The sequence below is a fragment of the Chiloscyllium plagiosum genome, unplaced genomic scaffold, assembly GCF_037043375.1.
Source record: "Chiloscyllium plagiosum isolate Xiang-an unplaced genomic scaffold, Cpla_swu_hap1 HiC_scaffold_3, whole genome shotgun sequence".
Lineage (NCBI taxonomy): Eukaryota > Metazoa > Chordata > Chondrichthyes > Orectolobiformes > Hemiscylliidae > Chiloscyllium > Chiloscyllium plagiosum.
In genome coordinates, this window is record NW_028270141.1 from 3,293,437 (window position 1) to 3,320,510 (window position 27,074).

A 27,074-nucleotide genomic window follows, 5' to 3' on the forward strand; every position below is an offset into this window, starting at 1 on the left:
AGATCGTGACCGTCCCTCTGGGATGAGTCTACCACAAAGGGGGCATGCCGTGCAGGCTGAGATCACTGCACCAGGCTTGAAGTCGCCTCTTCACAGGGAACCACGGGGAGACACCAGAGAAATTAAAGAATTTCAATAAAATAATTGAATTGAATTGAATTTATTGTCATGTGTACTGAGCCACAGTGAAAAGCTTTGTCTTGTGAGCAATCACAGAGTTAAGTAGCATAGATAAGTAAATAATAGATAAACAGTAAAAACAAAAAAACACCAGTACAGGCGAATGCTAAGAGTTTGTGAGTCCATTCAGTATTCTAACAACACTAGGGTAGAAACTGTTTCAAAACCGGCTGGAATGGAAATGTTAAGAAAAAACAGAGAAAGGAAAAAATAGAAAGTCAAAAGCAGACGGAGTAGATGAACAGTGCTACACCATCACCACCTTACTTCAATGCTTCAACTATGTAGCAAAAATAATCATTCAGACTTTTTAAAAAAAAAAGGTGAACAAAAGAAGTTGAGTGAGTCCAGTCTTTTACAAGTGCCAGCAAGTTGGCAACAACGGATCAGCTACCCACAGTTCATTGAAGCTAATGGACGGAAAAGTTAGTTCTGTTTATACTGAGTGGCCATTGTGCTTCTCTCTGCCACTGCTGGAAGTTACATTCTGCTATGTTTTCTTCTCAGTTCACTTCAGCAGCAAACCAGAAAATGATTGGGAAAAATACGATCACAAATAAAACAGAAATTGAAGGGAAAGATTAATGGGAGAAGGCACTTTAGCAAATACATACACAGTCAATGCCAAAATATCAATCCCTAATATTTGGTTTTAAAGGGGATTGCCCAACAATGCATTTACATGAAGCCAATTCTACAAATTGTTTATCTGTTTAATTATCTATCTAGCTCCCTGTGTGTACATCGATTGTTGTGTCTAGGGTTTGTTTATAAGTTCATCTATCCCTATCACCTCTTGATTTGTCAATCATCTTTAGAAAGTTTCTGAGTCCTGCACTGAGAAGACAGACACAAAATACCTTTTCAAAGCTTCTGTCATCTATTTGTTTTCCATTGTCAATTTCACAGACACTCTCTGGAGGACCAACACTAGCTTTAGTTCTTCTTTCTCTATACGAGTGATGATTAAAAAACATTTACTGTTTTATATTATTAACTTTTTCTCATACTCTGTTTTCTTTCTTGTATTATCTTTTTAGCCATTCTTTGCTGGTTATAATATCTGTCCAGTCCTCTGACCTACCAGTAATCTTTGCAAATTTGTACAGTGTTTCTTGAAATGTAATACTTTAAATAAGATGATAAGACACTGGATACTATAAAGGCTATGGACTCTGACAAAATTCCAGCAATAGTCCTGAGGCCGTGCTCCAGAACTTGCCACTCTCCTAGCCAAGCTGTTCCAGACAGTTACAACACTGGCATCTACCTGACAATGCGGAAAGTTGCCCAGGATTGTCTTGTACATAAGCAGGACAAATCCAACCTGGCCAATTACTGCCCCATCAGTCTATTGTTGAATATCAGTAAAGTGATGGAAGGTATCATCGACAGTGCTATCAAGCAGCACTTGCTCGGTAATAATCTTCTCAGTGAAGCACAGTTTGGTTTCCGCCAGGACCACTTAGCTCCTGACCTCATTATAGTCTTGGTTGAAGTATGGACAAATGAGCTGAGACGAGGTGAGAGTGACAGCCCTTGACATCAAGGCTGCATCAAGGAGCACTAGCGAAACTGGAGTCAGAGTGTCCGGGGACAAACTTGGTTAGAGTCATACCTGACACATAGGAAGATGGTCATGGTTTTTGGACGTCAGTCATTTCAGCTCCTTGACATCTCTGCAGGAGTTCCTCAGGGTAGTGTCTAGGCCCAACAATCTTCCTCAGTGACCTGCTGCCCGTCACAAAGTTCGAAGTGGGGATATTCACCGATGATTGCACAATGCTCAGCACCATTCACGACTTCTCAGATCCTGAAGCAGTTAGTGTCCAAATGCAACAAGATCTGGACAATATCCATACTTAGGCTGACAACTGGCAAGTAACGTTCATGCCACACAAATGCCAATCTACAACAATCACCAGTATGAGATAAACTAACCACCACCCTTTGGCATTCAGTGGTGTTACCATCACTGATCTCCTGTTTTCAATATCCTGAGAGTTATCATTATTTAGAAACTCAGCTGGATTCATCACATAAATACAGCAGCTACAAGAACAGTTTGGAGGCTCGGAATATTGCAGCGAGTGACTCACCACCTGAGTCCCAAAAGCTTGTCCACCATCTATGAGACACAAGTCAGGAGTGTGATGGAATACTCCCCACCTGCCTGGATGAGTGCAGCCTCTACAACACTCAAGAAGCTTGACATCATCCAGGACAAAGCAACCCATTTGATTGGCACCACATCCACAAGCAGCCATTCCCTCCATCATAGACGCTCAGTAGCATCAGTGTGTACTTATCTACAAGATGCACTGCAGAAATTCACCAAAGATCCTCAGACAGCACCTTCCAAACCCATGATCACTTCCATCCAGAAGGACAAGGGCAGAAGATTTATGGGAACACCACCTCCTGCAAATGCCCCCTCAAGCCATTAACCATCCTGACTTGGAAAATATTACAGTTCCTTCACTATCGTTGGGTTACAATCCTGTACGGCACCTTGTCAAAGGCCTTATGGAAGTACATGTACATAACATTCAATGGCTCTCCTTGGTCTAACCTGCTTGTTACCTCCTCAAAGAATTCTCTCAGATTTGTCAGGCATGACCTCCCCTTATTGAAACTGTCCTTCACAAGGGACTCGAAAATCTTACCAGCAATCGAGGTCAGGCTAATCAGCCTGTAGTTTCCTGTCTTTTGCCTTACTCACCACTAATGCATCTATTATCTCTTCAGCTGTCTCCTTCAGAACTCTGGAGTGTATTCCAGTTGGTCCAGCTGAGTTTTCCACCTTCAGACCTTTCAGTTTTTCGAGCCCCTTCTCCTTGGTAGTGGCCAACATTCTCGCATTTGCCCCCCAACTCCCTTGAATTTTTGGGATATTACCCATGTCTTCTATCATGAAGACTGACGCAAAGTGCTTGTTCAGTTCCTCTGCCATTTCTTTATTCTCCATTACTACTCCAGCATCATTTTCCGGCGGTCCTATGTCCACTTTTGCCTCTCTTTTGCCCTTTATCTTTCTAAAGAAACTCTTTCAATCTTCTTTTATATTATTGGCAATATTATATTATTCCTATTTAATCTTCTCACACCCCTCTCCCCATTTCTTTTTGTGTAGTCCTCTGTGAAATGACACCGCATGAAATGACATCCCTGACCTGATCATATTGGACCAAATGTCTGCTCAGACCCTCGAACCATTGCCCGCTGTATCCCTAAGTTATCCTCAGCAACCACTGGGGCACTGCCCCCTTACATATCGAGCTGCCAACCTAACCCCACAATTTCCTCACACATTTACATTATCTCCATCACTGTTAAAATACTTTTGGAAGCTTTAACTCCTGAAATACAACAGCAAGTGTCATTTATAAAAATAAGTTCATGTCTTGACCTGTAATGTTGCTGTGCGCTAATGTGTCCCTGTTTTCGTCTGATGTTCACATTTGGGGCTGACAAGACTTGGAATCTTGACCTAAAAATAGCCATCAGGTCATTTGAAAAGGGTAATTCTTAGAGAGGATTACCATTGGTTGAATCTGTTCCCACAATGATTGGAATATCTGGGCTATTTTCTTCAAGAGTTTGCATGACAAGACTGAGCCCCACAAGTTAGCCAAACCATTGTTGTTAGCTGATGAATCTCAAGCTAACAGCGGTCTGCATTCAGCTTTATGTAAAACTTCTGGAATTTTCAAATTGATGAGAAGACTGAGTATTAGTGCAGAATTTTGAGGGTCCTGCACCCTCTAATTCAAAATGAACATTTTATTGAACAGTGAAGGTAATCAGAATCTGAAAGGTGTATCATAAGATACATGAATTACTTAAAGATGAGTTTTTATATTTTATAACATACTGTGAATAGTAATGGCAATAACCTTTTAGCTGCTTTTGCCAGGAATTAAAACTGTTTATTCATGTAAGCAAAAGTTCTCAAAGGAACTTTCCATTATTCAGATCTGTTGCCTGGTACTAAATATAAGTTCTAAAGTTTACATGTTTCACCAAAGGTTTTGCTTAAATATGCTAAGTATTGTAGCAGGTGTAGTCAAGATTTATCCAGGGGTGGTAGTATTATCACTTCAATATTAATCCAGAAAGTCAGCAAATATTCTGGGGACCTGGATTCAAATCCCACCATGGCAGATGGTGGAATTTGAATTCAATAAAGGTCTGGAATTAAAAGTCTAATAATGACCATGAATCCATTGTTGATTCTTGAAAAAACTCTTGTTCACTAATGTCCTTTAGGGAAAGAAATCTGTTATCCTTAACTGGCCTGGCCTACATATGACCACAGCAATGTATACATTAACAATCTGGATGAAGGAACTGAGGGTATTCTGGCTAAGTTTGTGGACGATACAAAGATAGGTAGAGGGGCAGGTAGCATTGAGGAGGCAGAGAGGCTGCAGAGGATTTGAACAGGTTAGGAGAATGGGCAAAGAAGTGGCAGATGGGGTACAACATGGGAAAGTGTGAGGTTATGCACTTTGGTAGGAAGAATAGAGGCATGGACTATTTTCTAAATAAGGAAAAAATTCAGAAGCCTGAAGTGCAAAGAGACTTGGGAGTTCTAGTCCAGGATTCTCTCAAGGTAAACTTGCAGGTTGAGTCAGTAGTTAGGAAGGCAAATACAATTATGGCATTTATTTTGAAAGGACTTGAATATAAAAGTAGAGATGTAGTTCTCAGGCTCTATAAGGCTCTGGTCAGACCATATTTGGAGTATTGTGCGCAGTTTTCGGCCCCATATTTCAGGACAGATATACTGACCCTGGAGCATGTTCAGAGGAGGTTCACAAGAATGGTTCCAGAAATGAAAAGCTTAACATATGAGGCACATTTAAGGACTCTGGGTCTGCACTCGATGGAGTTCAGATGGATGAGGGGGGGATATAATTATAACTTAGAATACTGAACAGCCTGGACAAAATGGCTGTTGGGAAGATGTTTCCATTGGCAGGAGATACTAGGACCCAAGGGCACAGCCTTAGAGTAAAGGGAAGACTTTTTAGAACGGAGATCAGGAGAAACTTCTTCAGCCAGAGAGTGATGAATCTACGGAATTCACTGCCACAGAAAGCTGTGGAAGCCAGGTCATTGAGCATATTTAAGACTGAGATAGATAGCTTCTTGATTGTCAAGGGAATCAAGAGTTATGGGGAGAAAGTGGGAGAATGGGGTTGAGAAACTCATTAGCCATGATTGAATGGCAGAGCAGACTTGATAGGCTGAATGGCTTAATTTCTGCTCCTATGTCTCATGGTCTTTTGGACTCTTAACTTGCCTCTGGGCAATTAGAGATGGGCAATAAATGCTAGCAATAATGAGTAATTTTTTAAAAATTCACCTAAACAACTATTAGAAGTAGGGTTATGTGACCTTGTGTTACGCACAGTAAATTATTTAAATATGTAACTATGATATCTATTGATCTAACAGAACGAAAAAAGAAACTGTAATTTCACTGTTTCTTGGTAGGAACGTCTTTTCCCATATTCTTTCATCAGAAATGTATGAGACCTGTGCAATAGTATAGTCTCTGAAACTTTGATAAAGACCCCAGTGATGCATGCACAAGTTTTTGCATTTGTCTATGGGCTGTGACAACATTTCAGCAATAATACTGAAAAATTAATCAAACCCCTTGCGAAGCTGTTCCAATACAGTGACAACATTGGCATTTACCTAACAATATGGAAATTGCCCAGATATATCCAGTCCACAAAAAGCAGGACAAATCCAATCAAACCAACTACTACACTCTCAGTCTAATTTTTTGCCAACAATACGGTGGAAGGTGTCATCAATAGTCCTATCAGGTGGCACTTCCACAACAATAACCTGCAAACTGATGATCAGTTGAAGTTCCACTCAGCTCCTGATTCCATTACAGCCTTGGAACAGAAGAGCTGAACTACAGAGGGTAGGTGAGAGTGACTGCCCTTGACATCTTGACAGCATTTGACTGACTAGGACATCAATGCGCCCTAGCAAAACTGGAGTTGGTGGGTGAAGAGGGATTGTTCTCCACCAATTGGAATTATGTCTATTGCAAAGGAACATGATAGTGTTGGTTGAAAGACATAGAGATATACAGCATGGAAGCTGACCCTTCGGTCTGATTTGTCCATGCCAACCAGATAGCCTAAATAAATCTAGTCCCATTTGCCAGCACTTAGCCCATTTCCCTCGAAATCCTTCCTATTCATATACCTATCCAGATGCTTTTTAAATGTTGTATTTTTTTGTGGCAGCTCGTTTCCATCCACGCCCCACCTTCTGCATGTAAATGTTGCCCTCTAAGTCCTTGTAAATTTTTCCCCTTAAACCTTAAACCTATACCCTCTAGTTTTGGACTCTCCCTCCCACATGTTGTCTATTTACCCTTTCCATGCTTCTCATGATTTTATAAATCTCTATAAAGTCACTCCTAGCCTCTGAAGCTCAGGGAAAATAACCGTAGCCTACTCAGCCTCTCTCTATAGCACAAACCCTCCAACCCTGGCAACATCCTTGTAAATCTTTTCTGAACCCTCTCAAGTTTCACAACATCCTTCCTATAGCACAGAAACCAGAACTGCATGCAATATTCCAAAAGTGGCTTTCCAATGTTCTGTACAGCCGCAACATGACTCCGAACTCCTTTTATTCAATGCACTGACCAATAAAGGCAAGCATAGCAAATACCCTCTTCACTACACTGTTGTCTTGTGATTCCACTTTCAAGGAACTATGAACCTGCACTGTAAGGTCTCTTTGTTCAGCAAAACTCCCCAAGACCTTACCATTAAATGTGTAAGTCCTGCCCTGATTTGTCTTCCCAAAATGCAGCACCTCACGTTTATCTAAATTAAACTCTATCTGCCCCTCCTCAATCTAGTGGCCCATCTGATCATCTCAGCAGGATTCCCCGAGGTTGTGTCCTAGGCATCTTTCAGATCCTTCCTCAATGACCTTCCCTCTATCATCCGGTCAGAAGTGAGGATTTTCACTGATGATTGCATATTATTCATCACCATCTTTATCACCTCAAGTACTGAAGCTGTACATGTCCATCTGCAGCAAGACCTGGACAAAGCCATGCCTTGGGTGGCACAGTGGCTCAGTGGTTAGCACTGTTGCCTCACAGCGCCAGGGACCCAGGTTTGAATCCAGCCTCGGATGACTGTCTGACTGGAGTTTGCACATTCTCCCTATATCTGCATGGGTTTCCTCCTGGTGCTCTGGTTTCCTCCCATAATTCAAAGATGTACAGATTAGGTGAATTGGCCATGCTAAATTGCCAATGTGTTCAAGGATGTGTAGGTTAGGTGCATTAATCGGGGTAAATATAGGAAAGTAGGGTTGGGGAATGGGTGTGGATGGGTTACTCTTCAGAGGGTCAGTGTGGACTTGTTGGGCCGAGGGCCTGTTTTCACACTGTAGAGATTCAGAAAGTGACAAATGACATTTATGCCACACAAGTGCTAAGCAATAACTACCTTCAACAAGAGAACCTAACCATTGCTGAATTCTTCATTATCACTATCCTGAGGATTATCATCGAAAAGAAACTGAATCGAACCAACCATATAAATATTGTAGCTACAAAAGCAGACTCCAAGACTAGGAATCCTGCAATGAATAACTTGCCTCCTGACAAGACACCTCCGACATTGATAAGACACGAGTGATGGAATACTGTCTATTTGATTGGATGAGTGCTGCTCCACAATGGACAAGAAGGTCAATACTACCCAGGACAAAAAGACCCATTTATTTGCACCACATCCACAACTTTTAGCATTTATTCCCTCTGCCGCTGATGCACAAGGGGAGCACTGGGTGCTATTTGTATGATGCGCCACATCAACTCACCAAGGCTGCTTCGCCATCATGCGACCTCAACCACCTAGGACAAGGATATATGGGAACACCACCGACTGCAGTTCCCATTCAAACCACACACTATCAAACTATGTTGCCATTTCTCCACTGTCAATGAGTCAAAGTCCAAGAACCGTCTCTTCCTAACAGCACAGTTGTAACTACACTAAATGATCTGCAGCAATTTAAGTGGTATATCACAACATTTTCAAGAACAATCAGAGATGTACATTAAATGTTGGACTAAACAATGAGGCCTACCATAAAAACTCATGTAAAAGTCAAATTTTTTAGACTTTTTTTAAGGTTATGAAGTTGACTATTATATAGATGCTACCTTTGAGGGGCTGAAATTCATGCTACAGTCCAAAATATCTTATTAGCAGGAGCCCAATTGATCTTGAAATGAATAAAGAAAAAACACAACGAATCACGGTAATGTGACTGTATTCCACCAGTTCTACAGTGGAACTGACCTCTGCTGAGCTGCGCATAAAGGGAGGTTGTTACCCGACTCTGACCTGATGCATCTTAAACTTGTGCGCCAAATTGGTGTGAATTGTAAATCAGAACACTATAAGCACAAAAAACAAATTCATTTCCTCATCATAACAGTCATATCCACACAAATGACTCTCAAATGTTGATCTGTTATCTTTGAAGAACTAGGATCGACTTTTACATGAGATATATGGAAAATTCTGGATTTTTTGTCCAAAAATAGATGGTCGACTTTTACTTGAGTATACGTAGTGTATCCCATGGAATAAGTTTTTTTTTAATTTTTTATTCCAGCATGAAAATGTTACACATTATTCCAATGTTCCACTAACCTCTCATTGCTGTATTCCTGTGGAAATTCTAATGAAATAATGGTGTGATGATAATGTTGATTAGTAACCTACAAACCCAAGTTAATATTTTGAGGGTATGGGTTCAAATCCTACTGTCAGCTGGTGGAATTTGGATTGCGATTAATAAAATCTTGAATTGAAAGTGAGTGTTAGCAATGAGTGTTAGCTTTGCCCTCCTTATCTGGTCTTATCCACATGTGACTCTAGAGCCACAACATTGTGGTTTACTCCTAATTGGCCTTTATCACTCAATCGAACAATTATTAGGTATGGGCAGCAAATGCTGGCCTTACCAGTGACACACCCCCAATAAAAGAAAAATGTAGAGATATTTGAATCAAGCAGACTCAGTCGTGCTCCAAATGTCCAACCTTGCTACAAATGTAAACCACCTTTAAGCCAGGTTTGTTGACAGGTAGTTGAACTTTACAAACACATTCTGATCTGCAACATGATTTCCCCTCCTTACAATACTCAAACTTCAGACTGTTTTTATTTAAGAACAGCAAAACTGTGGCCAGAGTTTCCGCTTCAGCTGTAATTCATAATCCAGGAGCAGATTAATCCAGGTTTGCACTGGTTTTGTGAAGAGTTGCTTTCCTAAGGTTTCCATGCAACACAGTATTTAAAAATAGGGAAGAAAGGGGAATGTGTCTAAATAAGCGAGGCGATTGTGTGCTGATATAGTCTGTTCTGTGGATAGATAATGTAATGCAGCTTCCAAGAAGTGGTTTTCTTTTAGAGTCATAGAGATGTACAGCATGGAACCAGACCCTTTGGTCCAACTCGTTCATGCTGACCAGATATCCCAAACCAATCAGTCCCATTCGCCGTCACTTGGCCCATACTCCTCTAAACCCTTCCTATTCATATACCCATCCAAATGCCTTTTGAATGTTGTAATTGTACCAGCCCTCCACCACTTCCTCAGGCAGCTCATTCCATACATGTGAAAAAGTTGCCCCTTAGGTCCCTTTTATATCTTTTCCCTCTCACCCTAAACCTATGCCCTCTCATTCTGGACTCCCCCCATCCCAAGGAAAAGACCTTGTCTATTTATCCTATCCATGCCTCTCATGATTTTATAAACCTCTATAATGTCACTCCTCAGCTATCCATGCTGCAGGGAAAACAGCCCCAGCCTGTTCAGCCTTTCCCTATAGCTCAAATCCTCCAACCCTGGCAACATCCTTGTAAATCTTCCCTGAACCCTTGCAAGTTTCACAACATCCTTCCAATAGGAAGGAGACCAGAATTGCACGCAATATTCCAACAGTGGTGTAACCAATACCCTGTACAGCCGCAACATGACCTCCCAACTCCTTGGTATATTTAAGTGCAGTAATTTGGTATAGTTCAATTGTTACAACTGAAAATGGGCTTATTTAAAAGAATAAGCATTATAATCAGTGTTGTGTCCATCACGTGTAGGTAATCTGATTTTAAATTACAGAATGTAAGGTTAAAAGAACAACATGAGAGCATTTACTTAGCATATTTGAATCAGTTTCTGAGGAAATTTAAGGAAAATATTCAAAAGCTTTTATAACATGTTCATTACTGTACATGCATTAGAAAAATACAGCTTCGTTTTCAGAGGCTTTACTGGTAGTGTGCTGTCACTGGCAATGAATTGCTGTCACATGTGGGACAGTTACTGCATCAGTTGTTATGTTCCACATGTTCTTTCAAGGTAATTTCCATCATGATAGCAGCATATGTTCAGTGAACCTCAGTAAGTATGGAAAGCCACTCAGAAACTCATAGGACAGCATGAGTGGCAGGGTTAAGTTAATCAGAAATTGTTGAAGAAACTCAGCAGGTCGGGCAGCGTCTGTGGAGAGAAAGCAGAATTAACATTTCAGGTCCAGTGACCCTTCTTCAGAACCCTGGATATTTATTAATTCTGCTTTCTCTCCACAGATGCTGCCAGATCTGCTAAGCTTCTTCAGCAGTTTCTGTTTTTGTTTCTGATTTCCAGCATCAGCAATTTTGTTTTTGTTTAAGTGGCAGGTTTTACTGCTACACTACTGACAAAAGTCACCAACAAGCATGGAGCTGCCCTGGCTGTGATGTCCCACAATCATTTAGAGCTCAGAGCAGCATTCAGTGATTTCTGCTCCAGTCTGATGGGCCAGCAACTTCCTGGTCGTAGCAGCAGCATGGGGAGAGTTGGCCACTCAGCAAGACCAGGCGAGAAGACCTCAGGGGAGTGGGCTTGGGGCCAAGGTCCACAAACCTAGGATTAAGGGGACACCTCTCTATCTGAGGCTCAAGCAGGTTTCTGACTTGTCATCATCCACCTCCAAGAACCAATGGATTCTGATCGGGTGTCTGATTTGGAGATGCCGGTATTGGACTGGGGTGTACAAAGTTAAAAATCACACAACACCAGGTTATAGTCCAACAGGTTTAATTGGAAGCACTAGCTTTCGGAGCACCGCTCCTTCATCAGGTGGTTGTGGAGGACACAATTGTAAGAGACAAAATTTATAGCAAAAGGTTTTGCTATAAATTCTGTGTGTTACAATTGTGTCCTCCACAGCCACCTGATGAAGGAGCAGTGCTCCGAAAGCTAGTGCTTCCAATTAAACCTGTTGGACTATAACCTGGTGTTGTGTGATTTTTTAACCTGGTCAGGTGTGACCACATAACAGCCTCAGTTGACTGAGGATCACCCCAGACATTATCTGATGCACTGTAAGTCAAGGGTATGCGATAATTGGCTGATAGGTAATAGGAAAGGCACTCTGAGCAGAAAAACCGACCAACTCTCAAAACATGTCTGCTTTGTTAGTGCTTATTTGGGGGATTTTTAAAGTTCCATATATCAAGTCCTTTGATTCAGCAATTTTTGTGTCTATAATCAAGGACAATGGAGAAAGAACATTGAGCCTAAATAAACTCGGGAATTCCATATCAATTGTCCTTTCTGTGGATGTGCACAATTAATGTGAAGCAGTGCAGCTTCCAGCAATTAGTTATCTTTTGCGAGGCCATGCAGCCTGTGGAAAGCCTTGACTTTTAGAAATGAGTGTTAGAATTTTGGTCAAATGGCACTTTCAACTACCATAATAGTTAGAAAGTCTTTGGTAGTGTTGCCCTGCTTATAAATGGGGCTCAGTTAGCTTATTTGGATAAAGTGTGCTGTAGAACAACACTAATGTAACAGGCTCAAACTTTGCATCAGTTGTTATAGTTCCCTGTGGCTTCATTGCAGAGGGGTGTCCCTAAGGCTATACAATCATTCCTCCCTCCCCATTCCTCTCTTGCTCTCTGTCTCTTTCACCCCCCCCCCCAACTCCTTCCTCCAGCGTCTAACAGAGAGATGTCTACTATCCCTCATATATGATGACATTTGCTCAGTTCAGAATGGCTTCCACCATTCTCCCTGAGTGATAATTGAAGAAATTTATTCTGAGTTTGTAAAGTCAAATATTAGTCATGTTGGAATTAGAATTTCCCACATCATGAGAACTAGAGGATTATCCAATGACTATAATACGGAAGGAGGCCATATCAATTATCCTCAACTGGTTTTCTGTGGTTCTCGATGAGAAAACATTTTCCCTATTTACTCTGTCCAGACCTCTCATGACTTTGAACACCTTTATAAAATCTGCTATCAATCTTGCATTCTCTCTTACTTTGCCAAACTAGCCATGTAACTGAAGTCTGTGCTATCTGGAGCTGTTCTTGTAAAACTTTTTTTGTATCATCTCCAGCACCTCCATATCCCTTCTAAAGTCAGTACCCAAAATGGTGAGGCATTTTTTGAGCGATTCTTCATAACTGCCTGGCTTTTGTGCTTTTTGGTCTGTATTTTTGTGTAGGCTGAGGGAAAGACAGACCTGTACACTTCTCAAGTAACTTCTAAAAATACACTTGAATCTACATGTGAATTTGCCCAGGAGCGTTTGTATTTTCCCACCGGGTTTGGGTTAATCATGTATTCTGCAGTCCATTAGGAGAGTGTGGTGTGGGGGGGTGTTTTGTAAAAGGAAGGATTTGGCTCTCCAACAGAGCAGCTCAGTTCCCAATTTCAGTTAAAGGCCCTTCAAACCTCACCCCACACCCACATGCCGCTTTAGATCCCCAGGCCACTTATATCATCTCCAAGTTTCCAATGTCATCTTTAGCCACACGCTCAGTATCCACTATGTACAGTCCTCAGGAATAAGAACATAATAGAAGCAGGAGTAGGCTAATCAGGCCCATTAAGCCTGCTCCACCTTTCAGTAATATCATTACTGATCTTTTTGTGGCTTCAGCTCCACTTACCTGCCCTCTCACCCTAACCTTTAATTCCTTTACTGTTCAAGAATCTGTCTGTCTCTGCCTTAAGAACATTCAGTGACATAGCCTGAACTACTTTACTCGGCAGGGAATTCTACAGATTTACAATCTTTTGGGTGAAGAAGTTCCTCCTCAGCTCAGTCCTAAATCTGCTCCCCCTCATTTTGAGGCTATCCCCCCTAGTTCTAGTTTCACCTGCCATTAGAAACATCCTGGAGATAATGAGGACTGCAGTTGCTGGAGATCAGAGTCAAGAGAGTGGCGCTGGAAAAGCACAGCAGGTCAGGCAGTATCAGAGGAGCAGGAGAATCGATGTTTCGGGCATAAACTCTTCATCAGGAATGATGAAGTGGAAACAACATCCCTGCTTCTATCTTATTTATTTGAAATGAATAGGAAGGGTCTGGAGGGATATGGGCCAGGTGCTGGCAGGTAGAACTAGATGGGTTGGGATATGTGGTCAGCATGGACGAGTTGGACCGAAGAGTCTGTTTCTGTGCTGTACATCTCTATGACTCTATTCCCTTCATAATTTTAAATGCTTTCATAAGATGCCCCCTTTATTCTTCTAAATCCTAATGGTATAGTCCCAGTGTACTCAGCCTCTCCTCATAGGTCAATCCCCTCAACTCCAGAATCAACCTAGTCAACCTTCTCTGCACCGCTTCCAGTGCCAGTAAATCCTTTCTCAAATAAGAAGACCAAACTGTACACAGTACTCCAGGTATGGCCTCACCAGCACCTGATACTTTGCAGAATGACGTCCCTATTTTTAGACTCCATCCCCTCTAGCAGTAAAAGACAATATTCCATTTGCCGCCTTAATTACCTGCTGCACCTGCAAACCAACGTTTTGTGATTCATGCAGAAGGACACCCAGGTCCCTCTGCACAGCAGCATGCTGCAATGTCTTACCATTCAAATAATAGTCGATTTTGCTTTTATTCCTACCAAAATGGATGACATCGCATTTACCAACATTATACTCCATCTGCCAGACCCTTACCAAACTCAATTAAACTATCTATATCCCTCTGCAAACTTTGTCCTTTGCTCTACCACCCATTTTAGTGTCATCTGTGAACTTTGACACATTGCACTTGGTCCCCAACTCTAAATCACCTATGTAAAGTGTAAACCATTGTGGTCCCACCACTAATCCCTGAGGCCACTGATCACCACACAGAAAAACACCCATTTATCCTCACTCTTCACTTTCTGTTAGCTAATTAATCTTCTATCCATGCTAATACATTACCCATAATGCTGTGCAATTTATGCAGCAGCCTTTTATGCGGTACCTTGTCAATTGCCTTCTGCAATCCAGATACACCACATCTTGAGTTTAGAAGACTGAGAGGGGATCTGATAGACATATAAGATTATTAAAGGATTGGACACTCTGGAGGCAGGAAACATGTTTCCGCTGATGGGTGAGTGCCGAACCAGAGGACGCAGCTTAAAACTACGGGGTAAACCATTTAGGACATAGATGAGGAGAAACCTCTTCACCCAGAGAGTGGTGGCTGTGTGGAATGCTCTGCCCCAGAGGGCAGTGGAGGCCCAGTCTCTGGATTCATTTAAGGAAGAGTTGGATAGAGCTCTCAAGGATAGTGGAATCAAGGGTTATGGAGATAAGGCAGGAACAGGATACTGATTAAGGATGATCAGCCATGATCATATTGAATGGTGGTGCAAGCTCGAAGGGCAGAATGGCCTACTCCTGCACCTATTGTCTATTATCTACCAATTCCCCATTGTCCATCGCACTCCCTGTAATGTCCTCATAGAATTCCAGTAAATTAGTTAAACATGACCTGCCTTTCTTGAAGCGAAGCTATGACTGCCTGATAGGACAGTTTCGTTCCAGATGTCTCACTAATTCTTCCTTGATTATAGATTCAAGCATTTTCCCCACTACAGAAGTAAAGCTAATGGGCCTCTAATTACCCATCTTTTGTCTACCTCCTTTTTCAAGCAGTGGCATCACATTTAATGTTTTCTAATCTGCCAGAACTGCTCCATACCATGGGATGCATTCCATCAGGGCCAGCAGACTTGTCTACCTTTAGCTCCATTAGCTTACCCAAAACCACATCTTTAGTGATCATGATCATTTCTAGGTCCTCACCTGCCAAAGCCTCTTTGTTATCAATTATTGGCATGTTATTTGTGTCTTCAACTGTGAAGATTGACACAAAATACCTGTTTGATGCCTCGGCCATGTCCTCATTTCCCATTATTAAACCCCAATGCACTCTCACGATAGCAATTGGAATCATTTAAAATTATGTGGGAGTTGGGTAATATAAGCACCCAGTATTAAATAAAATGCTGAATTGAAATACGTTGTCATTGACACTAGAAGAAAACTTACTCTGACTGTGAAAAACAAATTGTAGTCATTTTAAGCATCTTTGTAGCAACAAATTACGTCCAAGGGCTATCTGTTATCACAGCTCCTTAAAACGGTCAATCATTCTTAGGTCAGTGGACCTTCTGGTGAGCTGAAGCCATGAACAGCTTTTCAAGGATTCACGGTTACAACGGCTATGGCTGTCGTAACAAACGCCTCCAAAGTATATCATCTGAAATTAACAAAACAGGCTGTCAGACTTCCATTTTAAAGCAGAATGCCTGACAATAAATGCTGTGATTTTTTTCCTTAACTTTTGAAAGCAGGTTTTATTTTAGCAGCTCTGTCAGTTTGTGAAACATGGCAACAGAGGCTGACAGAACATTTTTGTTTACATTTTTAAAGTGTGATCACTCTTTTGGCAATTAGAAAAGTACTGAAATATATGTCAACAATTGCAAAATGCTGATTAATTTAAGCATTAATGTACCTTTGCAGGTTTTATCCCTGTAATGAATCACTCCTTTGAAACATATCTATATTACAATTCAGTATCCAATAACAAAGTTTGAAGGTGTGACACCTTTTGGAATGTTCTTGATGACTCAGCAATCTCTCCAAGGATAATTTTTCTTTTTGCCTTCTAAAACGCTGCAGCACCAAATAAAAATGGTTTGTAGGAGGAAATATAGTTTTCCTATGGTTCTCATGATGGGAGCCTTGCTTTTGTGGTTTACACACCAGGTCCCTGCAAACAAAAAACGACAAGAGAATGTCACAGGGTTAGATTCCAACCTCTATCTGGAGGGGGAGAAACAGTTCTGTGCCTCATTCTGCCCTTAGGTTCAGTAATGAGGCCTTAACTGTTTACAATCTATTCAGTGACTTGGGTGAAGGAACAGGATGAATGATTGCTGAATTTGCTGACAACACAAAGATAGGTAATAAGGCAAGTTGTGAAAACCTGAGGAATCAGTAAAAGGATATGGATAGATTAAAGAAACTGTGAACTTGATCATATGGACTGGGTAAACAGCATATTATTTAAAAGCTAGATTGTAGAACTCAGCAGAATCTGGGTGTCCTAGTATATGAAGCATGAGTTAGCATGCAAGTACAACAAGTGGTTAGGAAGGCAAATTGAACGCTATCTTTCACTGAAACAGGAATGGAATATAAAAGCAAAGACATTTTGCTGCACATGTACAGGGGATTGTTGAAATCACATCTAAAGTACTATGTGCATAGTTTTGGTCTCATTACTAAGAAAGGGTATAGTTGCATTAGAAGCCCATTGGAAACAGACATATAGCTCTCTTAACTACTGCTTGTAGATCTTTCTAATTAACCTGTTGAAATATGTTATGACACCTCTGGAGAAGGTGGTTCTTGAATCCAAGCCTCCTGACTCTGAGGTAGCGATACTACAAGTGCACCACAAGAGCCCATACACACAGACAGTTATTTGTTTTTTATGCAACTATTTTTCTAATCAACTTGTTCAGTGATGTTATTACACACCTCTGGAGCAGGTGGGACTTAAACCCGAGCGCCCTGGCCAGGGGTAGGGACGTTGCCACTGCACCACAAGAGCCCTTACACATTGACATATGCATACTTGATTATAATAATGTGCATGTGATGTTGAATTTGATGGAAACTCTTCACTGCAGAAACACAAAAGGGGTTATTATCCAGTATCATAATCAAATTGCAGATATGCATCTATGAGAGAGAGTATCTTCAGAGTTTGGGAATCAAATATTTGACTGAAGCAGATGCAGTATGACCAAAATAATGATTACTTGTGGAGTTCTCCTGCCACTTAGACATACATGATCATGTCATATCTGCTTTAAGGAGAAAGTGAGGTCTGCAGATGCTGGAGATCAAAGTTGAAACTTTATTGCTGGAACAGCACAGCAGGTCAGGCAGCATCCAGGGAACAGGAGATTCGACGTTTCGGGCACAGGCCCTTCTTCAGGAAATTCCTGAAGAAGGGCCTGTGCCCGAAACGTCGAATCTCCTGTTCCCTGGATGCTGCCTGACCTGCTGTGCTGTTCCAGCAATAAAGTTTCAACTCATATCTGCTTTACTCAAAGCAGCTTTGCATTTATCTTGTACAAGCAAATATAAGGCAGAGTTCATCAAACTTTTGGGTTATGCTAAGTTCTGTTAATATTGAGTTAAAGAAATTTTACAGGTTGCAGCATTTTCTGAATGGAGAACAAGTGGAGGAAAAGTTGTTATTTTAGAGAAACAAACCCTTTGAGGACTGTTATAAGAATGTGAATAAAGACCTGATGCATGCTTTCACACTGCTCTGTTAATTACTTTATGGTATTCAACAAATACAGTATCACCTTGTGTGAAATGTGATGGGCCCTATTTTCAATGGTTTGCATTTTAGATTGCACAATGGCTGCTTAGCTTGCAGAGATGCATTGCAGAACATGGGTGAAATTTTCCATTTGAAAATTTTTGGCATGTTTTTAAAATTGCGCACTGTTACATCTTGCTGAACCAAGTTTTATTTTAGTGCCACCTTTTGTACTATCATGTGTCAATTACATTATTGGAGAAAATCAAAAAAGACACTTTTTAATCGTGGTGAACCAGGAAATTCTTGCAGGAAAATCAAAGAAAACAGAAGACGATGTCAGGCCCTGCAAAGAACACAACATTTGGGAAGATGACCCCCTCAGAATGCGAAGTTATTACTTGTGCATTGTTCTGTTTCCCAAAACATCTACATACCTTGTCATTTGTGAAACACATTCACATTTTTTTTATTTTAATGTATGTTTCTTGTTTCTGCAGGGCTTACGGCAAGTTAAAACTGGGGTAAGTCATTTTCACGCAAATGTGACAATTTGTGGCAGTTCATGAGATTCGAATATCGCATCCTCAGTGCGATAATCCTACGGGAATTGTCTCCAAAAACTGCAGAAAACCTTTGCAGACGTTTTTTTGTGCAACTGCAATGCGCTCTGCCCCAGACAAAGGGGGGAAAAAAGTAAAACTTTTGCAAGTGCAACTTGCCCAAAACAAACACTCTGCGAATGACATTTCAAAGCAGCAAAAGGTTTGAAAATAGGGCCCAATGTGCACATTGTGAAAGCTGCAAGGCACAGCAAGTACTCAAAGGGTTAATGAGGGATTATATTCGGTGAGGAGCAGAGAAAATACTTCAAATAGAAAGTATTTTTCTCTTCCCCACCACAATGTGTGCCACACGGTGTTGGGCTTAAAATAAGGTTAATTAAAAACTAATAACTGGTTGTAAGTCTCTTCTGTAGATTCTAGGAGACAGTTACTTACTTGAAACAGATGTGAAATGAAAAGTGAAAGGGGGCAGGTCCTCACGATGTGTAAGATTGTTCCCTGCTTCATGTCTGTATTTCACGTGCTTGTGTCAAATCACTACCTCTGGGACAAAGTAAATAGCTTTACCATTTCTGATTATTTTTCTGCAGTGGTTTGTGTGTTACACACATATAAATATGTCCATTTCCTTTTCCTCCACCACCATGGGCAGGTCTCTTTAAGAGAAGTGTTGTCTACTCTCAGCCCTCTTCTTTTCCTTTTTCTAGGTCATCGCCCACCATTTTCTGACTGAGAGGACGGGTCGGTAATCTGTTTCAGGCCTCTACCAAAGCCAGTTTTTGAGTTGGCTTCTAGGAAGTGCTTGAGAGTACCATAGACTTACTTAACCTCTGATCCTCCCTCTCTCCCTGCTGGGAAGTACCTTGTCTCTACTTACCTTCTCAAGATACCCCAGCAGGTTAGCAGGCCTGAACCCATATTGTGAAACTCTGTAATGTGGCATATTGATAGTTCAAAGCCACAGGCCAACCCATAGAATGCTATTATTTAGTCAGATATTTTTCTTTGATGTTAAAGCTTAATGTTGTGGAAGAATCTATGTAATTGAAGTCAAGCACTGAGTGGCATAGACAATCCAAAAGTGAGCACCATTGCACTAGCTCACAATGACTACAAGGTGCACTTAAGGGTAAAGAAAGTACAGTTGAATTGCCGGTTATGAAATTCCAAATCATGTTGTGGTTGTTTGCAGAATTGCTTCTTGGAGTGTGCATACCAGTACGATGATGACGGTTACCAGTCCTACTGTACCATCTGCTGTGGGGGCAGGGAGGTACTCATGTGCGGAAACAATAATTGTTGCAGGTACGATCAATTCAGATTTCTACAACTAGGAAATGGAAAAGAAGAAATGCAGAATGCACAATCACCTTATAGGATACTAATGGCAATGCACTGTGATGAATGTACTTTCCACGGTTGTCACATGTTACATATCCAGGAGTTATCCCATTTTGCAGTAACATTGTACGTTACATTCTATACCTTTGCTGGATATGAGTGTGGATAAGTCACTTATTGTCAGATTATTACAGGCTTAAATCACCACATTTAAACCACGATATTTAAATCATATATGTAGATATTGAAACTTAAGACAGATTTTATGCATATACACTCAATTTGGGAAAAATTCTCTTTAAGAGCTTCTACCAAAGAAAATATATTGTGTAAATTAATCTCACAAATACTAAAATAACCTATACTTCCGTAACATCATTTTAGACTTTAAGGTTCTCCACTGTGATTAATTTGAATTTTCATTAGGACACTGTCAGATTGGGCAATTGGAATAAAACAAGGGCTTTTTGAAGTTAAGATTTTCAATTTATTAATTGATAAAGTTGCAGTATTTTTGATGCAGAATAAGGCGATCAACTCTCAGGGTTAAAATAATAATCCAATAACAAATTGCTGTTCTGCGATCAAGTTGGCAGTGCCTGGAGTTACGGATCATCAGAGAGGAGATCAAAGAGTGCTGAAGAGGGAAGGCAATAAATCTGTGAGGCTGAGGAATGGGCTCAGAACTGCTTAAAGTCCAGATCGAGCCTACAGGATTCTTGAGGAGGAGGGAGAGCCAGAAATCATGGAACACACCGCTACCAATGATATAGGGAGGAGGACCTGAAAAGAAAATATCGGGAAGCTAGAGGCAGGACGGTGGAGTAGTAATCTCAGGATTGATACTGGTGCCACGTGCTAGTGAGGCTAACAATAGAGAGTGACTGCAGATGAACATGTGGCTGCAGGGCTGGTGTAGGAGGGAGGGCTCCAGATATGTGGATCATTGGAATACCTTCTGGGGAAGGTGGGACTTGTAAACAAAGGATAAATTACACCTGAACTGGAGGGGCACCAAGTCCCGGACGGGAGGTTTGCTAGAGCTCTTTGGGAGGGTTTAAACTAGTTTGGCAGAGGATGGGAACCAGAGCTATGGATCAGAGGATAGTGTAGCTGGTGGTGAACAGGCAGGTACAGTGTGCAGAGAGTCTGTGAGTAAGGATAGAAGTTGATAAAACAAAGTTGCAGTCAATGTGATGGGTTGAAGTGTGTCTATTTTAATGCAAGTGTCAGGAGTAAGGGTGATGAACTTCGAGCACAGGTCAATACTTGGAGCAACTGTATTGTGGCCAATACAGAGTCTTGGATATCACAGGAGCAGGATGGTTGGGAGGTTCCAGTGATTGGATATTTCAAATGGAAGAGGGAGGGAGATAAAAGAGGTGGGGGAGTGGCATTGCTAATCAGGGATGGCATCATAGTTGTAGAAAGGGAGGTCATCGAGGAGGTTTTGTCTATTGAGTCAGTGTGGGTGGAAGTCAGAAACAGGAAAGGAGCAGTCACTTTATTGGGAGTTTTCAATAGACACTCTAATAGCAACAGAGACACAGAGGAGCAGAGTGGGAGGCAGATTTTGGAAAGATGCAGAAGTAACAGTTGTTTTCATGGGTGACTTTAACTTCCCTAATATTGTTTGGAACCTAATTAGTTCGAATAGTTTGGATGGAGCAGTTTTTGTCAGGTGTGTCCAGGAAGGATTCCTGACTCAATATGTAGCTAGGCCGACTAGAGGGGAGGCCATATTAGATTTGGTGCTTGGCAATGAACCATGCCAAGTGTCAGATTTCTCAGTGGGAGAAGATTTTGGTGATAGTGAACACAACTGCATGACCTTTACTATACTCATGGAGAGGAATGGGAGCAGACAGTATGGGAAAGTAGTTGAATTATGGTACTGGAAAGGTATAGCAGGCCAGGCAGCATCCAAGGAACAGGAAAATCAACGTTTCGGGCAAAGGCCCTTCATTAGGATTCCTGATGAAGGGCTTTTGTCCGAAACATCGATTTTCCTGCTCCTTGGATGCTGCCAGACCTGCTGTGCTTTTCCAACACCACACTTTCAACTCTAATCTCCAGCATCTGCAGTCCTCACTTTTGCCTAGTATGGGAAAGTATTTAATTGCAGAATGGGGAAATTACAGTGCTATTGGAACTGGGGCGCCTAAATTGGGAACACGTTCTCAGGGAAATGCACAACCGAAATGTGGAGGTTGTTTAGGAAGCACTTGCTAATCGTGCTGGACAGGTTTGTCCCACTGAGGCAAGGAAGGGATGGTAGGGTGAAAGAACCTTGGGTGACAAGGGATGTGGAACATCTAGTCAGGAGGAAGAAGGAAGCTTGCTTAGGTTGGGGAGGCAAGGATCAGACAGGGCTTTGGAGGGTTACAAGGTAACCAGGAAGGAACTGAAGAATGGACTTAGGAGAGCTAGAAGGGGGCACAAAAAAGCCTTGGCAGGTGGGATTAAGGAAACCCTAAGGCGTTCTACATTTATGTGAGGAACAAGAGGATGGCCAAAGAGAGGGTAGAGCCGATCAGGGTTAGTGGAGGGAATTTGTGCCTGGAGTCAGAGGAAGTAGGGGAGGTCCTTAATGAATATTTTGTTTCAGTATTCACTACTGACAGGGACTTTGTCCTTTATGAGGACAGCGTGAAATAGGCTGATATGCTCAAACAGGTTGATGTTAGGAAGGAGGATGTGCTGAAAATTTTGAAAAGCATAAAGATAGATAAATCCCCTGGGCCGGACTGGATATACCCAAGGTTACTATGGGAAGCGAGGAAAGTGATTGATACACCTTTGGCAATGATCTTTGCGCCTTCACTATCCACTGGAGTAGTACCAAAAGTTTGGAGGGTGGTAAATGTTATTCTCTTTTCAACAAAGGGAATAGGGATAATTCTGTGAATTACCAAACCAGTCAGTATTATATCAGTGGTGGGCAAAGTATTGGAGAGGATTCTGAGAGACAAAATTTATGATTACTTTGAAAACCATAGTTTGATTAGTGATAGTCAGCATTGTGAGGGGCAGGTCATGCCTCACAAACCTTATTGAATTCTTTGAGGATGTGACAAAACACATTGATGAAGGTAGAGCAGTGATATGGCAACATGGATTTTAGCAAGGTGTTTGATAAGGTCTCCCATGGTAGGCTCAATCAGAAAGTAAGAGGCATGGGATACAGGGAAATCTGGCTGTCTGGATACAGAATTGGCTGGCCCATAGAAGAGAGAGGTTGGTGGTAGATGGAAAGTATTTAGTCTGGAGCTTGGTGACCAGTGATGTTCTGCAGGGATGGGTTCTGGGACATCTGCTCTTTGTGATTTTTATAAATGACTTGGATGAGGAAATGGAAAGGTGCGTTAGTAAGTTTGCCGATGACACGAAAGTTAGTGGAGTAGCAATAGTGTGGCGGGCTGTTATAGGTTGCAACAGGACATTAACAGGATGCAGAACTGGGTTGAGAAATGGCAGATGGAGTTCAACCTAGAAAAGTATGAAGTGATTCATTGTGGAAAGTTGAATTTGAATGCAGATTAGAGGGTTAAAGATAGGATTCTTGGCAGTGTGTAGGAATAGAGGGATCTTGGAATCCATGTCCATGGATCCCTCAAAGTTACCAACCAGGTTGATAGGATTGTCAAGCAAGTGTATGGTGTGTTGGCTTTCATTAGCAGGGGGATTGAGTTTAAGAGCTGTGAGGTTATGATGCAGCTGTTGGAGTCCTAGTCAGACCACACTTGGAATATTGTGTTCCGTTCTGGTCACCTCATTATAGGAAGGATGTGAAAGCTTTAGAGAGAGTGCAGAGAGGAGATTTATCAGGATGCTGTCTGGACTGGAGGGTATGTCTTAGGAAGAAAGGTTGAGGGAGCTAGGGCTTTTCTCATTGAAGCAAAGAAGGATGAGAAGTGACTTGATAGAGGTGTACAAGATGATGAGAGGCTTAGAGTAGATAGCCAGAGACTTTTTCCCAGGATGGAAATGTCTATCATGTGGGGGCATAATTTGAAGAGATTGGAGGAAGGTTAGGGGAGATGTCAGAAGTAGGTTCTTTATGCAGAGAATGGTGGGTGTGTAGAATGCACTGCCAACAGTGGTAGTAGAGTCAGAGACATTTGGGACATTTAAGCAACTCTTGGACAGGCACGTGGAAGGATATGTTGGTTAGTCTGATCTTAGAGAAGGATAAAAGGCTGGCACAAAATCAAGGGCTGAAGGGCCTGTACTGTTCTATGTGTTATTTGTTACTGGGGTCAAACCAGCTGCCTATATTTATCTAGCACCTTTAACATAAATAAAATCCCAAGACGCTTCATATGAGCAAAATATGACACTGAGCCACCCAAGGCGATGTTAGATCAGATGATTAATTTATCTCTCGCCACCACCCGCCCACCCCCAGCTCACAAGCCTCATTCATAATGAAGGGCTAATGCCCGAAACGTCGATTCTCCTGCTTCTCGAATGCTGCCTGACCTGCTGTGCTTTTCCAGCACCAAATTCTCGACTCAGATGATGAAGAGTTTGGTCGAAGAGGAGTCTTAAATGAAGAACATACTGTATTTGGAAAGCTTTAGGGATGGAGATGCAGAACTTGGGACACAGCCAACTGAAGGCACGGATATCAATGTTGAATCAGTTATATTTGGGAACGCAGTAGGGCTGAGGATTAAAAGGAACAAGATATCTTGAAGGGCTGTGAGGTTCAAGGAGATGAGAGATGGGAAGCAGCAAATAAAGCATAAATGGTCATAACAGAGGCAACAGAACTTGGCAAACATTTTCTCAAAGGAGAACCCAAAAGAATATTATCCATTGCTCTTTTTGACGCATCCAGGCTCCAAACCACAGTTGAATCCCAGTCTTATTTTCATCTTTAGATATGTTCTGCCTCTCCACTATTTATCCATTTGTTCCTGCTTCGATACAGCTTCAAACATTTAAGAGCAAGGTTTCTTCTACTTAGTGACTAAATGAGAAATTGCTTAATTTACATTGATGTGCAACATGGTTAGCAACCTCAGTGTTGTTATGCCTTCCCCTCCCAGCCTTGATTCCTTTCTTAGCTATCCAATCATAGCAAGAGTATCTCAAACAATGGCTTTTCTGTCTGACCCTGCACTGCCACCTTTGAAGTCCCAAGGATCCAGCTGTGCCCTGTACATTTTCTTACGTATGTTTTCAGTTGCTGATATTACTTGTAAAGTTTTTAATCTTTCATACATGTACCATTCAGATTTCATAAGTGCCAGCCAGTGACATCTAACATCCTTCCTTGACATTCGGTGGCATTGCTGAAGCTTCACTATCAACATCATGGAGGTTACCATTGACTAAAAACTGAATTGGAGCTGCCATACAAATACTGTGTACAACAACAGCTCAGAATCTGGGAATTTTGTGTCAAATGACCTACCTCCAGACTCTCAAAGTCTCTTGACCATCTGCAAGACACAAGTAAGGAGAAGGTTGGATTATTCTCCACCTCCCTAGATGAATGCAGCTCCAACAGTACTGAAGAAACGTAAAACCATCCAGGACAGGTTGTTGCCTGGACTCAATGGTTTGAGTTGTAGGGAGAGGTTGGACAAGCTAGGACTTTTTTCTTTAAAGATTGGGAGACTCAGGGAGGATCTTATAGAGGTGTATAAGATCATAAGAGGCATGGATAGGTGAATGCACTCAGTCTTTTTGCCAGGGTTGATGAATCAAGGGCATCAGTTTAAAGGGAAAGATTAAAAGGGAACCTGAGGGGCAACATTTTTACACAGAGGGTGGTATGCTTTTGGAATGATCTGCCAGCGGAAGTAGTTGAGGTGGGTACATTAACAAGATTTAAAAGGCATTTGGACAAATACATGAATTGGAAAGACAAGAAGCATATGGGCCAAGTGTAGGAAAATGGGGTTAGTGTGGACGGACATTTCGGTCAGTATGGATCAGTTTGGGCCAAAGGGCCTGTCTCCGTGCTGGAGACAGCTTCTTTGATTGATAACTCTTATCAACTTAAAACATTCACTCCACCAAAACAAATGTACATTAGCAGCAAAGTGTCCCAACTACAAGATGCACTGCAGCAATCACCAAGACTCCTTTGATAGTACCTTTCAAATCTAGAACCTCTAAAACCTAGAAAGGCAACAGATGCATGAGGATGCCACCACTTGTAAATTCCCTTTCCGAGTAACACACTGCCCTTACTTAGAGCTAGATCATCATTCCCTCATAATTGTTGGATCAAAATCTTAAAGCTCCCTTCATAACAGTATTGTGTGTATACCTGCCACTTGCCACCGGCTTCTCAAAGACATTAGGGAAGGGTAACGAGTTTTAATCTTTCAACAATATTCATGGTGCAGAATCCAATAAGGTTCACGTTGCAGGAAAGAGTTAAAGAAACCTTATGCCACCCAGCCAAACTTCTCCATCATTTCTTTTGATCTTTGGCCAGATGTCAATATGATCTCACCAAGCAATGTCTTTCCAGGAGGATGGCCTCTTTGGTGATGGTATTAGCTATTTCCAGGACTTCAGTGTCTGTGATGTGGTATAGCCAGTGAAGATGTTGTGGAGGCAGCACAGATGGAAGCTCTCTAAAAGATGTACACAATTGCAGTCAGAACCTATGGGTATGCCTTGGAAAACTGTTGTTTTCTGATTGTGGACCAGAAAAAGAAGTTCACAGATGAGTTTTCCCTGTATACAAGGAATCTCAATTATCCAAACGTCGATTATCTGAACAAGGGCACAGGGTCCTGATGCATTTGATTAACGAACTTTCGATTATCCAAACAAAGTACTCCCCGCCCATGTCATTAGGATAATCAAGGTTCCTCTATTTATTTGAGTCTGAAGCTATCTGAAGTTGAAAAGACCTCCATCGGGTCAGAAGGGTAAATAAATAGCCTCTTTAAGGTTTTATGTTGCCTGCAGAAGCATCAAGCCAAAGAATATGTTGAATAAAGGCAGGGCGAGCACACAACCCTGCTTCACATCATTGGAGATTCAGAAGGAGTTCGAGAGGTTGCAAATCATCCTTGACTTTTCTGTATTAATTTTCATGAAACTATTATACCGGGGCATACAAACTTTTCAAGGATTTTGCAAAGGCCATCTCTGCTCATGGTATCTAGTGCCTTGTTGGAATCTACAAAAGTGATATATAGACCCTTGTTTTCTCACAATGCTTTTCTTAGAATTGTCAGAGTTCAAATCCTATGTCTGTGGTACCTTTGTATGTTCAGAAACTGTTGGCTTTACTCCTG

General features: G+C 41.6%; 1 protein-coding gene across 12 annotated transcripts in view; it reads left to right on the forward strand.

Moving 5' to 3' along the window:
* Positions 1 to 27,074, forward strand: part of dnmt3ab (DNA (cytosine-5-)-methyltransferase 3 alpha b) — a 627,694-nt gene that overhangs the window by 479,719 nt on the left and 120,901 nt on the right. For all 12 annotated transcript variants that reach the window (XM_087977018.1, XM_087977035.1, XM_087977038.1 and 9 more), the window contains one exon: positions 19,655 to 19,767. In XM_087977018.1, coding sequence (XP_087833144.1) covers positions 19,655 to 19,767 — 113 coding nt within the window. The remainder of the gene's footprint in view (positions 1 to 19,654; positions 19,768 to 27,074) is intronic.